This window comes from Strix aluco, chromosome Z, assembly GCF_031877795.1.
Source record: "Strix aluco isolate bStrAlu1 chromosome Z, bStrAlu1.hap1, whole genome shotgun sequence".
NCBI lineage: Eukaryota > Metazoa > Chordata > Aves > Strigiformes > Strigidae > Strix > Strix aluco.
The window spans coordinates 17679391-17694157 of NC_133971.1; the positions used below are offsets into that span (position 1 = coordinate 17679391).

General features: G+C 47.8%; 1 protein-coding gene across 3 annotated transcripts in view; it reads left to right on the forward strand.

Annotated features, from left to right (window-relative positions):
• TMOD1 (tropomodulin 1) overlaps positions 1–14767 on the forward strand; it is a 29778-nt gene that overhangs the window by 12399 nt on the left and 2612 nt on the right. For all 3 annotated transcript variants that reach the window (XM_074813849.1, XM_074813848.1, XM_074813847.1), the window contains exons 3-9: positions 1412–1568; positions 5014–5133; positions 8385–8474; positions 8985–9115; positions 10693–10800; positions 12373–12516; positions 13244–13388. In XM_074813849.1, coding sequence (XP_074669950.1) covers positions 1412–1568; positions 5014–5133; positions 8385–8474; positions 8985–9115; positions 10693–10800; positions 12373–12516; positions 13244–13388 — 895 coding nt within the window. The remainder of the gene's footprint in view (positions 1–1411; positions 1569–5013; positions 5134–8384; positions 8475–8984; positions 9116–10692; positions 10801–12372; positions 12517–13243; positions 13389–14767) is intronic.

Below are 14767 nucleotides of genomic sequence, written 5' to 3' on the forward strand. Positions count from 1 at the left end.
TAAAAGCTTTTTGGAGGCAATGTTGTCCTAGCAGGGGATGTGCAGAGCCAACTGGCAGGCCTCTGGGTTATGGCAACATTAGATGATGAGGCTGAGCACTGCCAAGTGCCACTAACATGCAGTTAGTGTTTCTGGGTGAAATGATGGGCAGTGTAGATTGCATCATCAGTATTTTTAATTGCAACACAGGAAAATAATTAAGAGGTGTCAGGCTGGCTCCTGGGATTAAGCGTATGGGCTGATGGTCTGGTTACAGCTGCCTCAGAAGACACAGAGTCAGGCAGCATTCTGTGAAAGGTGCAGAAAGGTAAAATAATTGTGAACATCTGTCAGTACAGGTGTAGCCTGAGTACAGGAGTTAGAGCATGAAGACATCATGGTCACCTCTCACAGCATGAAGCCTGAGGAAGCAAGCTGTTTCCTATGCCACCCTGCTTGTGCATTAGCACAGTTCTCTGTTGCCCTCCAAGGTTGCCTGAGTCTAATTGCTTCCTATTAGTCATTTTACTTCCCAGGCTTTTCAGTGACACAGATTTAAATTATAATGAATTTATTAGTCAGGCATGGAAAAATCAGCATGTTGTTCAAAATCACCTTGGATATCTTAAAAAGTAAATGTTGACTTCTATCCAACAAAGCTTTAAAGAACATGCTTAGTGTCAAATCTGGGAATAGTCTTACTGCATTAAGGCTGTTCTATATTTAAATATAAGCAGGTGCTTACGTGCCGTATGTGTCAGGCACAAAGCAACTTCCCATGGTGGCTAATGTGACTGACTAACAAGGAGGCAGTTTGAAAAAGGGCTCAGGTTCCCAAGGGTTTTGTTCTACAATGAAATAACCTTCTCTGCAAGACCTTGCCTGTAGTTTTGTGATGGATCATGAAAGACAGAGAGTCCACCATCGCTCTATGGTCTGCTCTGTGAAAGACCATGGGATTTCCCTGAACTGATTCTTGTTGGGACACATGGGGTCTGTGGACACTCAGACAGGCACATATAGGGAGAAAATCAACTGAGTTTGGCAGCTTGATTCTGGTGCTGTGACTGTTGTAGAGAGGAGCAGAAGTGGTGACGGTGTGGGAAGAAGCTAGGAGGAGCAGGAGGTGATGGCTGAGAGACCCAGAGAAACAGCTGGAACTGCTATTGTAGAGAAACATCCACTTGGCAGCATGGAAATCTTGTAGTGGAGCCAGCATCTGTAATTGGAGGGGGGAAGGAGTGTCACATGTCTTAGATGATGTGGGAATCAGTGGGGTTGGATGGAGAGAACCTTTGACACAAGGAGAGGCAAATTATCTGGCAGTGTGGAAGAAAGTAAGTGCAATGAGGAAAGTGGAGAGGGGAGAGCATTTGATGGATGGGGATTGTGGCTTGCAGAGATAACCCATGTTTCTCCCCTCCATGCCTAGAATGCATTGCTGCCGGCAGGGCTCAGGCAGCGAGATCAGACACAAAAGCCACCAACTGGCCCATTCAAAAGGGAAGAACTCATGGCTCACCTAGAAAAGCAGGCAAAGGATGTTAAAGACAGAGAAGACTTGGTTCCTTTCACGGGTGAAAAAAGAGGTATGGTTATCCTTTGCACCACACTGAGTGTGTCACGGTGCAGGCACAGTAAGTGCACAGCAGAAGGGTTGTGTCTGACCCATGTTGCTAAGCATGACTTCATTTTGACACCACTGGGGTGATGGATCTGCTCTCTCTGCTGTCTAGCCCCAGTCCAGGCTGGCTAATAAACTGGGGTGTGCCCAAGAGCTCCATGCACTTGCTGATTTGGGTACCACCTGATAAATGATAAGTAGGTGATGAACAAAGCCTCTACCACTGTGTAGCCTCTTTTTGTCCCCATCCCACTGCAGCCATATTAAGCTCTGGGGAAGACATTATCTTCTGTCCTCTCTTGTTCCACCTCTGCCCTGTCCTCCTGTGAGCTCTGCAGGCTGTGCTGTCTTCCACCCTTGCCTTTCATGCTCCATCCCTACATTCTGAACTTCATCTCAGTATAGAGAAACTCCACAGTTCCCCTCAGCTATGATGATCCCAACAGTTCTTGTCTAGTCAGCACCACCTCTTGACAACCCCAGCCTCATTTCCCGGTCTGCTGCAGCTTGCATGTTTCTGTCTTCCCGCACCGTACCCTGTGGCAGCTGCTGCACTGCTGCTCAGCATGGCCCTGAGGCCTGTGAGCAAGTGGGTTGCTCTGCTTCTTCTCTTTCCTCTTCTTTTGGCATTTCCTGTTCTCCTGTGACATGTCCCATTATCCAGAGGATTTTCCTGCTCCCATTAGCACTCTGAATATAAACTGACATGGGATGTGGTCTGCTCAGTCTTTGCCTCTGGGTTCCAGGAGCTTCTCAGCAGCTTTATTTCTGCCACTGCGTCTCCCTCTGTACCATGGTCCCCCTGCTGCATAAGATCTGGTCATACGCTGTTCATGCTACTGGGTGTTCCATGTCAAAAAAGTAGTGCATGAAAATGTAGGCATGTGAGCATGTTTCCCAGCTGAGGTCTTTCTCAAAGCTGATCCACATGCCTCTCTGAGAAAGCTTGTGCTAAATCTGTCCATTTAATAAAACTTGAGGTGGTATTTTTAGCAAAAAAAAAAAAGAGTTCTCCTTGAAAGAAGTAAGTGAAAAGAGTAAATTGAGTGATATCAGGAAGAGTGATTTAGCACCTTCAAACATACCTTAGCCCAGGGCTGGCTACCCGCCTGACTAGCCCAGCAGGTAGTAGCAGTGCTCTGCAGGAGATGAAGGTATTTCAGGCATTTTGAGTCTTCAGCTTCTGGTCTGAGCTAATCATATTGCAATCTGATGTGATCTCAAACACATTAAACATATTTTCACTTGTAACATGCTGTTGAGTGATGACACTACTTACATTGACTGTGAGCCAGAGACGGTAAATTACATATTCACAGTTGTGGCAGAGCTGGAAATAAATCACACGTTTGCACTTCAGAGGGTGATTTACTAGTTTGCCATGGGAGGTGCTCTCCCTGGCCGTGCTCCTGGACAGGGTAGGAGTTAGTGTGTGCATACATGCTGCATTATGGTATATAATGCTGTGTTTGCATGCACCATTTAATTTGAAGTTCAAACTTGTAATAAAGTGTGACTGAGATATGAAACCTTCTAAAATTAAAACCCAGAAGTTTCGATGACACTAAGATGTCAAATGGAGTTACTGTGTGATGGCAGAATTTTTCCTTTTCCTATTCCCTGCTGAACCAACCAGATGGTGTGTGCAGTTTGCCAAGCCGTGCATCCGGTAGGACAACAGTTCCGGGTCTCTGCACCAAGCCAGAGCCGAGTGGGCCAGCCCTCCCCAGGCATTTTGCTGCAGAGTACCGAGAAGGTGCCTGGCCATGCAGGCACACATGACGTTCTGCCTATTTTTGCAAGAGCAGCTGTGTCCCAGGAGGCAGATTCCTGGCCTCTTCGTCAGGGCAGCAGCGTGCAGGCAGGAGATGGGCTGTTTTGCAAAAGGCTGTTTATAGCAGCCTCCATTTTGTACTGGGGGAGCCTGAAGCGCAGTTGCTTCTTCCTCGGGGCTAAATTTAGCTCCTTCTGCTTCTGCACATCCCTGAGCAGCAGGATCTTTGTTTCTCCCCTTTGGTGCCGCTGACTCTGGTGCCAGGAAGGGGGATAAAAATAGTCCTGGCTGGCCTGCCAGGCCAGGAGTTTTGCACTCACTATCTCTCTGCAGTGGTCCTGGAGTATTTCAGGGGAGGGGACTGCTCTGAAATGCTCTGGGATCCCTTCCCCTTCTCCTCCTGTCCTGCCGCAGTGCTGGGTTTACCCAACAGACTGCTCCCTGTCGTGGTGTGTTAAAACACCACAAGCCTCTCTCTTTTCTTTGCTGGCGGGGCGGTCAGAGGTGGGTTCCCTGTTGTGAAATCTCAGACCAGACCTGTTCAGCCTCTGCAAAGAGATCTGCCTGCCTGTTGGCGGTGCCAGAAGTTAGTAGCTGGGAGCAGCCATGCAGTGCCTTGAACTGTCTGCAGCTCCATGCCTTCCTGGGATGCAGCCGGCTCTGGCAGAGAAAGGTTTATGTATGGCTTGCCCGGTGATCATCCTGGGCAATGGTATGGGGGAGTGGCAGGGAGCCCATGGCATTCAGAGCTGGGCTGGAGCTGTGTCCTCACTGCACAGCCACTTGTCCACATGGGCAGCCCCTGTTAGGAAAGGCCACAAGAGAGTAGCTGAGATGGCAGCATTACCAGCTGTACCTGTTGCTTTGCACCTCTGGCTTGCAGGGAAGAAGCCTGTTACTTGGCCTGTTGATGTCCTGGGAGATAGAGCATGGAGGTCTCCATCTGGCATGCCCTCTGTGTCTCTTCCCCCAACCTACTGTCCTCTGCAGCAACATTGAGCCAGACCAGCTGCCCCAAACCTGCTCCTCCTTGCATCCCATATGCTCACTGGATGACCAACTGCTGTCCCTGCCTGCTGCCAGACCCCCTTCACCACCTCCTTTCCACCCTCTTTTGACTAATGTGCCATCTGCCCTGCCACTGTGCATTTGGAGTTAGCAGCAGGAGCTGTTTCAGTGACAGGACCGATCCTGCACAGTGCTGGATCCGGGCCACTGGCCTCTCTTGGTCCATACGGGTGCTGGCAGATCTCCATCCCTTTTATGCAGCCTTCAAATAAGTGAAGTCCTGCAGGGTCAGGCTTCGTGTGGCTCTCTGAATGCTGTGCGTTCAACAGTCATCGTCCTGTAGAAATGCACTATTGGGATTTTGTAGATGCAGCCCTCTGTGCTCGTGAAAGTGTCCAGCTCCGCAGTTGGAGGTGTCTGGCAGGTGCCTTCTGGCTCACATTGCTGCGGGACTCAGACCCAGCTAATGGGAAGGGATTCAGTGTCTCCTCCGATTTTTCTCTGTGTCCTTGTGCCCCCTTTGTCCTTTCCGCTGTGCAAATCTCACCCCACGGAAATGCATCTGCATGGCTAGTTGTGAAACAGGTGCTGTAGCTATACTGAGAGTGACATCACATTGCATTTATAGGAAAAGCTTGGATCCCCAAGCAGAAGCCGATGGATCCTGTTTTGGAAAGTGTGACTCTGGAGCCGGAACTGGAGGAAGCCCTTGCTAATGCCTCTGATGCAGAACTCTGTGACATTGCTGGTAAAATAGTTTCACATAATTTGGGGGTTCAAGTTGTTTGACTACTAGTTTCTTTGAGCTTTTTGCTGTTTATCTGAACACTGTCAGTTTTGACAGGATTGATTTATTTGTTTAAAAAGAAGTGTGTATTTAAAGTTACTCTCAGCCCATGTGATTTAATCAGGAGCATGAACCAAAGCTGAGGAGGGAGAAGGGTTTATCAAGGGAACAAAGTGTGCTGTTTGATCTCTTCTCCTGTCTCTGCCACTGAATCTTGCAAATTGCAGCCTGTCACCTTCAGGAGCACAGCTTTCCTCAAGCCAAACCTCTAGGAAAAAATCAAGCAGACCCACGGGGAGTGTGGATTTCTTGTGCAACTTATTAAAGGAGCAGGTTAGAGCAGCCTTTCAACAGACATTCAGGGCTGTTTGTTAAAGAACTTTTACAGCACATTTTAAAGCTATGGATTTCTTGTGATTTGTGCAGTCAGTTGTTTTGTGAATGTTAGCTCCAGGGTAGGAGAATCCAGTGTTAAAAGGCTGGTGTACTTCATGACGACTGAGAAGCAGGTTGGAATGTGTAGTGAGCTGGAGAGGGGGACAGAGCGAATGCAGGTGCTCTTCAAGCCCCAACAGCATGCTCTTCACCAGGCTAAACAAGCCTTGTGCAAACCAAGGACAGGCGTGGTCCCTGTCTGAGGGATTTACGCCTCTGTGCTAGGTAAGTTCAAGCAGTGTCCCATTGCTGCTTTTCAGGCAGTGTTGTCTGAGTGGAGATGACCCCCTGCAAGCCTCATTGCTCTGCCACTTTAGAGATGACAGTATTGGTATCTTGCTGAAGCCAGTGGCATGGACCTAGCTCTGTGGCTGGAATAGGATATGCCTTGGCCAGAAGGAGTGTATGAACACCACCTTGGTGCTTTACCAAGCTCACATGTCCCCTGCTGGTCTAGCTATTTCAGTGCCACTGGCTGCTTCTTCCAGTTTTGTCTTCTTCAGGCTTCTATACTCTTAACAGTATCCCCCATGCCAGAAGTGTGTAAGATAACCTGTAGAATAACCACACCAACTAGATATCTTCTACATAATAATATCATATTCTGGCTTAGAAATGTGTTTCTGGGTTAAGGCTTCCAACATATGTACCCTGGCCAAGCGTTGCATCTCTGGGTTTTGCTTTTTTTCTGTACTCTAGAGTCCTGTAAAGGCCTGTCCTAGAAAATCTGCCTTTCTAAGCTCCAGATCTGTGCAGCAATTATTTTCACAGAGAAATGCTGTTTGGGGCAGCTTGTTCAGCAATTTGTGGGAGAATACACTTGAAGTGGCAGCAGGAGAACTGATGTGATACAAGCTGTGCTGAAATCTCAGTATTGACAGTGACAGCGTTGCTCCTGCCTGTTTAGCAGGGCTTGTTTAGCAGGAGCTCGTTTTGCTCCTGCCTTTTAGCAGGGCTCGTTGTCAGTCATGGAATATTAGATCCCTTCCTTGGCAAGGCCGGTAGGGTAGCTCTTGTGCGTGGCTCCCAACAAGTCCTGCAAGGGCTCCCATGCCTTTGGTCAGCTGCGGGAGGCAGAAATGTTGTGCCTTCATTCTGCTTGAGTTCCTTTGGATAATACACATAAGCACAAGACTTACAAACAGCAGGTCCCTCTAGTCTACCAGCACAAACTCTAGCCCCAAAATAACCCGTGTGGTCATAATAACAGATCCTTCCCTCTGTCTGCCACACAGATATTCACCAGAGATTTCATTGTCAGAGTAAGCTGTGTTTGGGGTGTATGTGTGTCCACAAAATGCTGAGCCTGCAATTTCAGCTGTGACTACATGGCAGAGAAAAGGACTGGCTAAAATACAAACAGGCAAACTCCAAGTGCCCAACCTCACTCAGGCACAGACTGCTTGGATCTGTGGAGTCCAACTGGGGATGTGCTGGAGTGGTGTGGGGAAGTGGACGGTGGTCTTCATTGACATCCTTTGCTGCAGGCTATCCCGTCTGTGCAACCGGGAGTCACAGTGAGCTATCACCATAACAGACACCATTCATGTGATGGGCCTCAGGGACAGGCTCCTTCAACTCGCAGCCCTTTTTGGCCAAAGCACTGAGCAAATGGTGACGGGCTGCTGCCAAGCATTAGAGGAGCAGTTCATGGGAAAGCAAAGTGCCTTTGTGGTGGCATGTTTGAATTTTAGGGAGAGATTTGTCCTTTATTTATTTTAACCACTGTGTCCATCCAGAGGTCAAGATTTCTTCAAATGTGTCTGTTTATAACAAGTATTCATGTGTCTGCATTTTTTCTTTAGAAAGTCATATAGTTGTGGGTTTTTTTAGAAAAAAAAGTTGATTAAAAGCCCTGTTTATTTTCAAACATGAACTTTCTGTGAGTAGCAGGGTTATTTTTATAAACAGAATCTTTGCCCAAGTGTTTCTAAGCCATTGGCTTCCCACTGCTCATTTGTAGCTGGCAAGAATGTCAGCAGATCCCCTTGGGTGTGTTTCAATGTGCATTTGCATATTGGTTTTGCAGTCATGAGACTGAGATACACAAATTGCCAGAAGTTTGGCTTTTGGGCTTTTACAGCTTTGAATTTTGTTCATACTATCACTTTCTGCATTTCAACCAAGCCAGCAGAGTTTTATCTGTTCACACTGACAACTTTGAAGAGTACAAAGACCAATTCAAAGCACACCACCACCACTGTCACCATCACCACCACCACTTGTTGTTGAGTAAAAACAAGATATGCGTTGCTATGCTTTGGATGACAGTCACCTCGTATATTGCTGCCTGAGGGGTCGGTTTGGTTCTGCGTGGGGCACAGCTCATCTCAAAAACTGGACTGTCACAGTGTGTGGCATGCCTAGGTGAGCAGGGGTGATGGCAATACGCAGGCTCCTGCTGGACTGGACCCCTTAGATTAAGTCTCACCAATGGCATTTTTTGGTGTGTTTTATTGTCTTCCCCTCACTATTTTTGCATGCTACTGAATCAAGTCGGCTACTGGGAAACCTTGGCTGTTTGTTTATTGTCTGCAAGATGATGTTCCTCTTCTCCTATGAATCATGCTGCATTGGAATAAACAAGGGAGCACAATCAAGCTGTGTTGTGTGTTTATGACAGCTGGGGGCCTTGGTCCAACCTTTGTTTGTTTCTGTGCTTGCACAGGGAAATGCGCTATGGACCTCCATCCTGGGTAGCATGGCATATACATGTCTTTTACTGTCTTTAGAGCCTGCAATAACTCAAGTCACGTTCTCCTTTTCTTTTTCTGTAGCCATCCTTGGCATGCACACCTTGATGAGTAACCAGCAGTACTATGAGGCACTGGGGAGCAGCACCATCGTGAACAAAGAAGGGCTCAACAGTAAGTGATTTAGAGTGTCAGCAGGCTGCAGTGTTTGGCTTTGAAGCTGCTAGCAGAGGCAAAGTGGGAATTTTTTTTAGGCTGAAGATTGAAGCTATGAATGTCAGAGCAGCCTGTGATTTCTGGGGCCATCTCTGGTGCATCTTTGCCCTGTGCGAGCCAGCATGATCTCAGCGGCAGCCCTGACACTGTTCGGGAGCTAGCACAGCCCAGGGAACAGCCCCACACAGGTGGTGTGCCCTTCATCACCCTGTTTTGGACCCTGAGAGCATGTAGCAGCAGGCACCAGCTGTCCAGTACTGGCTGGCCCCAGTACCGGCCAGCGTTTCTGGATGCACGTGGGCATAGGTGAAGCTGACAAGTGCTTGTTCAGTCTCTCATCTTGCATCTGTTTGTCAGGTCATCTTCCCTCTCCCAACACTGCTTCTGAAAGCAGAGAAACACATCCAGAGAGAACATGCTGCTGCTCAGGGTGCTTTCGGTTTCATATGTCTTGCTTTTCACGTCCAGGTGTGATTAAGCCCACACAGTACAAACCAGTTCCTGATGAAGAACCAAACTCAACAGATGTGGAGAAGACTCTGAAACTAATACAAAGCAATGATCCTGACCTTGAGGAAGTCAACCTTAACAATATTATGGTATTTGTGCCTTTCTGTTCTCCTCTCTTAATAACAGGACCAAACGTTTGATACACAGAAGGCAGAGACCAAGTCTGTTTTGCTGCACAGAGTAATACCATAACACTGTGTGTAGCCAGACAAGAAACACCAGTGCTTCCCATCTCTGTTTTGGGCAGCAGGGATTGTTACCTGCTGTGGGACAGTCCTGTGGGGTTGGTAGCAAGAGGACTCCTGTAGATGTCCAGAAGAGCAGAGCTGTGTTGAAGGTAGTTTGGGAGACCTATCTCCAGCCTGTCTGGTTAAAGGCATTCTAGGTTGCTTTAATGGTTCAGTCAAGCATATTTGGTGGAGGGGCTGTTTATGTAAGATAAAATGGTGGGAGGAAAAAGGCATCTTAATCCTGACACTTGCCATGAAAATATGAAGAAACCTCCCTTCTTGCAGGTAGCCCTGTCCCTCTCCCACTCACCCCTTCTGTAGGACTCCTTTACTTTGTGTAGAGGGCAAATCAGGACACAGCACTTCTTCTTATGTTGCCTCTGGGACACATACAAATACTAAAAAATACAGTTCAGCTGCCCTCCCTGACGTCCTCACATATTCACATAGCAAGAACATGGTTGACTGCACGTGCAAATTAAAAAGACTTGTGCCATGCCACCTGCACCTTTCTATAACAAAAAGATTTTTACTTTCATGTTTTTGATTCTGGCTAGTGAACCTGAATGTCCCTTGAGGACACCAGGCTGAGGATCTGGCAGGCAGGCACTTTTTTTGTGTGTTGGACTCATGACTCTGGGACAGGGTTTGGAGAACTGGAGAGTGGTGCTGGAGATTGTAAGCTGCTGGCCTCTGTGTTACGGCTCTGCAGATGGCTTTGACTATAGACGATTCCACATGGTGGGATCCGGATGGTGTGGCAAGAAGTCCAAGCTGAGGGTACCACTTAAAATTTTAGACAGATGAAAACTTGAGCATCTGACAAGGGTATCTAAAGTGCCTTGATAAGTGAAAAATGCTTTTTTTACAGGAACTCAGAATAAACAGCATGGATTTATATTACCCAGAAAATAAATCTGGGCTGAGACCTAGCATCCTAAATGTTAGCCTGAAAGATGTTCTATAAAACAGTCAGAGGTCTCTGTGGAGATCTTTTCATGTATTTCTGGATCAGGCCCTGTAGGTGGAAATTATCCTGAACATGACGTGAATGTTTCTCAGTGCTGTCATTCATATTAAAAAGCACAGGAGCAGTGCTTTGTAGGCTCACGGATCCTGGTTACATATATCCCCACAACGCTTGCGTTCGTAAGTAGCGGCGTTTCTGGGCAGTTAAACAGCAGAAGCGTTATAGCTTCAAAGCAAGGCAGTGAGCTATCAGTAGGGTGGGAAATAGGATGAAGACATTGCCATGCTCCTTAGAGCACACTGATTATAAAAGAGAACTTGGAAAAACATTTATCAACCCCTTCCTAAATTACTTCAGTGAACTTGGTGATTTGACCTTGGTGAATTTAAAGTATTGTTTAAATGTATTACATGTTCCTTCATATAGATGATGGCCTAACACAGGTTTTCTGCATTTCTGTTCACAGAATATTCCCATACCAACTTTAAAAGCTTTTGCGGAAGCGCTGAAAAATAACACGTATGTGAAGAAGTTCAGTATAGTTGGGACACGGAGCAATGATCCTGTTGCTTTTGTAAGTACTGTCAGCTCACTGTCATAAAGTTGTGACAGGAGCTGTTCTTGGGCAAGGTATTTTTCAGAGTTACTGGCTGACTGCTTTTGCACCTTACATTAGGTTTGGCACCTTCTGCACCTCTGGCATTTGGTGCAGGTGCTTCAGTTTCAGGGGCGCTAGTGAAAGCTAGTGACAGACATGCTTTGGTCCCTTCGCTTCCTTTTGCAGCTGTGAAGATTTCAGGACACAATCCTTTAATCCCATTCAGTCTCATATTTGTCCTCAGGGATCTCCTGGAAAAGGAGCAGGAGACAGGAACTGATTTCTTAGTGGCATTTTGTATAAGCAGTTTGTGTCTTTCAATTTATCTTACATCAGGGCCAGCCCATTTTTTTCTCTTGGTACAAAGCCATACACTGCTGTGTGCATACCCGTACCTCCCCTCACACATGCCTGCTCTGGCTCTTTCGTACATTCCTTTGTGCAGACCTGTGCAGAAGCAGGACTCTGAATTTCTTATGTGTGGCCTCTATGGGTGATAAAGGGTCTTTCTGCTGCTGCGAGTGGTCTCAACTATCACTGGGGATGTAGAGAGGTGCTGAGCCTTCTCCTTGGCCCTTGTGCTACCTTTCAGGCTGCATCCTTGAACACTCTTCCAGCACCATTGCAGCCAACTTTTGCCCTTCTTCACCCAGGTCACCCCTAACTCCACACACACATGTGCACACCAGTTTTCTCTTAGAAAAAATACTCTTTTTGGAGGGTGAGTACAGCTCTCGCATTATTTCAGGCACTCTGGACTGGGGAAGAAGCCTGTGCAGGCAGCACGGGTGCTGTTTGAGGGCCCATGGGGCACTGTGCAGGGTTCCGGGAGCTGTGGAGCCAAACGCTGTGTGAGTCGATGCAGGTCAGCCCTGCCACTTGGACATCACCTTTTGGTCCTTCTGTTTCATGATGTAGCCAGGTTCTTCCATGCAGCTTGTGAAATGACACCATCAGATCAGGTCGGCGGGGGAGTGGGGAGTGTTGGGAGTATGCCAGCCCACTTCTGATCTTATCGGTGAGGAAGGCAAAAGTGATTAATATGGTTGTCATGCCACTTGGGAAGACGTCTTAACATGAATAATCCCTTGTTGCTCAAGACAGACACTCCTCTCTCTGCCAGCTGGGATGGGAAGCATCTCAGCGCCATGCAGAAGAAACAGTGCAGGCAGGGAGCCGATCAGGCAGGAGGCAGGGCCAACGCTGACCAGCATCCCTGCCATCACCATGCGGGCTTTAGAAGAGGGACAGATGAAGCTGGGCAACTGCAGGTGTGGACTGTCACCTTTTTGGGGGGCCCTAAGGGTTTCTCCGTATGAGATTTTTCTGTGGCCTCCAGCCTGCTCACATTCAAGAATCCCTCTGCGACAGGGGGAAAACCCCTTCACACTGCACAGAGCTCTCCCATCTGGTGGCAGTGAAACCAGTCAGCACATGGGATCCTCCCAGTGTCCTCTGGAAGTGAGGGGAATTGAACTCCTGCTGCTCTGGGGTGCTCTACCCCTGCCTGTCTGACTGCCACCTCTTCCCACCCACCTTTGCCTGCAGGCATTGGCAGAAATGCTGAAGGTCAATAACACGCTGAAGAGCCTGAATGTGGAATCAAACTTCATTTCTGGGTCAGGGATCCTGGCTGTCGTCGAAGCGCTCCAGGGCAACACGTCGCTCGTAGAGCTGCGCATCGACAACCAGGTAAAGTGTGCAAAAGCAGGAGCTCTGATCACATGAATGTGTCCTGGCTGTGAGAAATTGAGTGGCTAGTCAAGGTGGAGGGTGGCAGCCTGCCACCACTGCCAAGTTGCTTTGGAGAGGTTTCAGCCCCTTGTTTCTGCTGCATTTCCTGGGCAGTATCTGCTACTACCTACAGTAATTAACAAAGGCCGTGGCAGTGCAAGCAGCTTACCGTGTTCCTGGTGCTGCCCTGGAGAGCAGTGATGCACCTGGCAGTATCATGCCTTGCTCCAAGCTCTTGCAGGGACTTAAATAATAATGTCTAGTAAAACTGAAATTTCTGCTACAATGCAAGCGAAAGAGAAGGAGAGCTCCAGAGAGTGTGATGGTACAGATGCCGTGGCAAGTTTAGCTACCCTGGAAATCCAGGTGGTAGTACTAGTGAAGCAGCTGACCTATGGGAAGCTCAGGGACAGGTGACGGAGTTCAAAATCATAGTTTCTCCAGCTGCAAATCTGTCCAAGAAATAAAGCCTTTGGCAATAGGACTTGTGGGAATGCCTGCTGGAGGAATTGGAGCCACTTGGTTGTACCAGGAACAGACCAGTGGTTTGTTTCACCAGCTCCGAGTCAGAAATGCCAAATGGACCAGCAGGTCCAAAGAAGGAGGCAAGGGGTGGAGATGACAGATCTAAGTGCTTGCTCTGAATCATTCTCTGACCTGACCAGCTTGCTTTTCTGTTTTCAAGAGCCAGCCCTTGGGCAACAATGTAGAAATGGAAATTGCAAACATGTTGGAAAAAAACACCTCCTTGCTGAAATTCGGGTATCATTTCACTCAGCAAGGTCCCCGACTTCGCGCCTCCAATGCCATGATGAACAACAATGACCTAGGTGAGTCAGGCTGGCTGCAAGTCAGGGAGCATGGGAAGGTCCTGTGGGCAATTCCTGGTGGGAAAAGGGCAGAACTCCTCACTTGAAGGCTCTGGTGGATGTGCTTAAGTTAGAAATCACCTCTTGAAGGGCCTGATGGTGCCTTGCCCCTTGAGGAGGAAAGCAGCCTTCGCTGACTGGTTCCCTGATACAGCTGCTGTCAGCCAGGCAGTGGGTTGTGCTCCAAACCTGGAGACACTGGGCAGCTAAAACTCCCAGAAGAGGCGGCGTTTTTGGCAGTAACAGTGGGTCTTCTTGGGAAGGAGTGAGAGCTGCTAACATGCTTCAGTACGGCGCGTGATACAGCATATGGCACATGGGTTGTGAGCTGCCAGCACTTGTGATTTCTGCCAACTGCTTGTCTTCCTCCAGTTTCATTCCCACTTTAACAAAGAGATGAAAAGTAGTAGAGTTGAACTTTGATGGCAGTGGGATTTGGCCCATCCTCTTCAGCAAAACAAATTGGAATTGTTTCTAGAGAGAGGTGGGAACCAACATGGCTTTGAATTAATCTTTATGAATCTCAATGAATTGATCAGAAGTGCTTGTGAAGCAAAATGTAGGCAAGTCTGCCAACTGCTGTTTCAGCCGACGCATACAGCAGAGGCTTTCCATTGTTTGGCTGCAAGCTGCTGCAGAGGACTGGAAATCAGTGCAGTGGAGCAGTATCAAATGCAACCAACATACTGGCCACACTGTACTCAACAGCTCCTAACTACATAGGCAGGGTGGTTACAAACATGGCAGTGCCAAACTCCTCAGCAGCAGTGGACAATATATCTGGGAGGAATAAGCAAAATTTTGCAGATTGTTAGGAAGAACCCATTCCCTGGGAGGGTGGAGGTTTACAAGACTCAGAGGGACAGAGCCAGCGGCTGCCCTGATGCAGTGCTAGGCAGAGCCCTGCTGCGAGTGGGAGTTGGGCTGGAGGCTCCCAGGGACACCCCACCACCACTAGCGCTGCTGAGTTCTGCCAGACACATCTAGAAAGCACAAGGGCTAACAGACTGAAAAAAACCCTAACATATAAAGCCAGCTGTGAAGAAATGGTGAAAAACTGGAACTGTAGACTTCAATATGCATAGGGTTCACCACAACAGGGTCTTCTGTCCCTTCATGAATCAACTTCAGGTTTAAAAGTCACAGAAAAACAGCTTTAAGTGGCTGCCATATTTAGACAGAGGATAAATATGTTGTGTTTTCAAAATAAAAAAATAAAATCAATCTTGCTTCAGCCAGTATCGTGCTCCTAGGAAGCACAGCCAAGCATAGAGGTATGTGCCAGCTCTTCAGTGACCACAGAATACTCAGTATTACAGTTCACTGTGTATTTATTATGC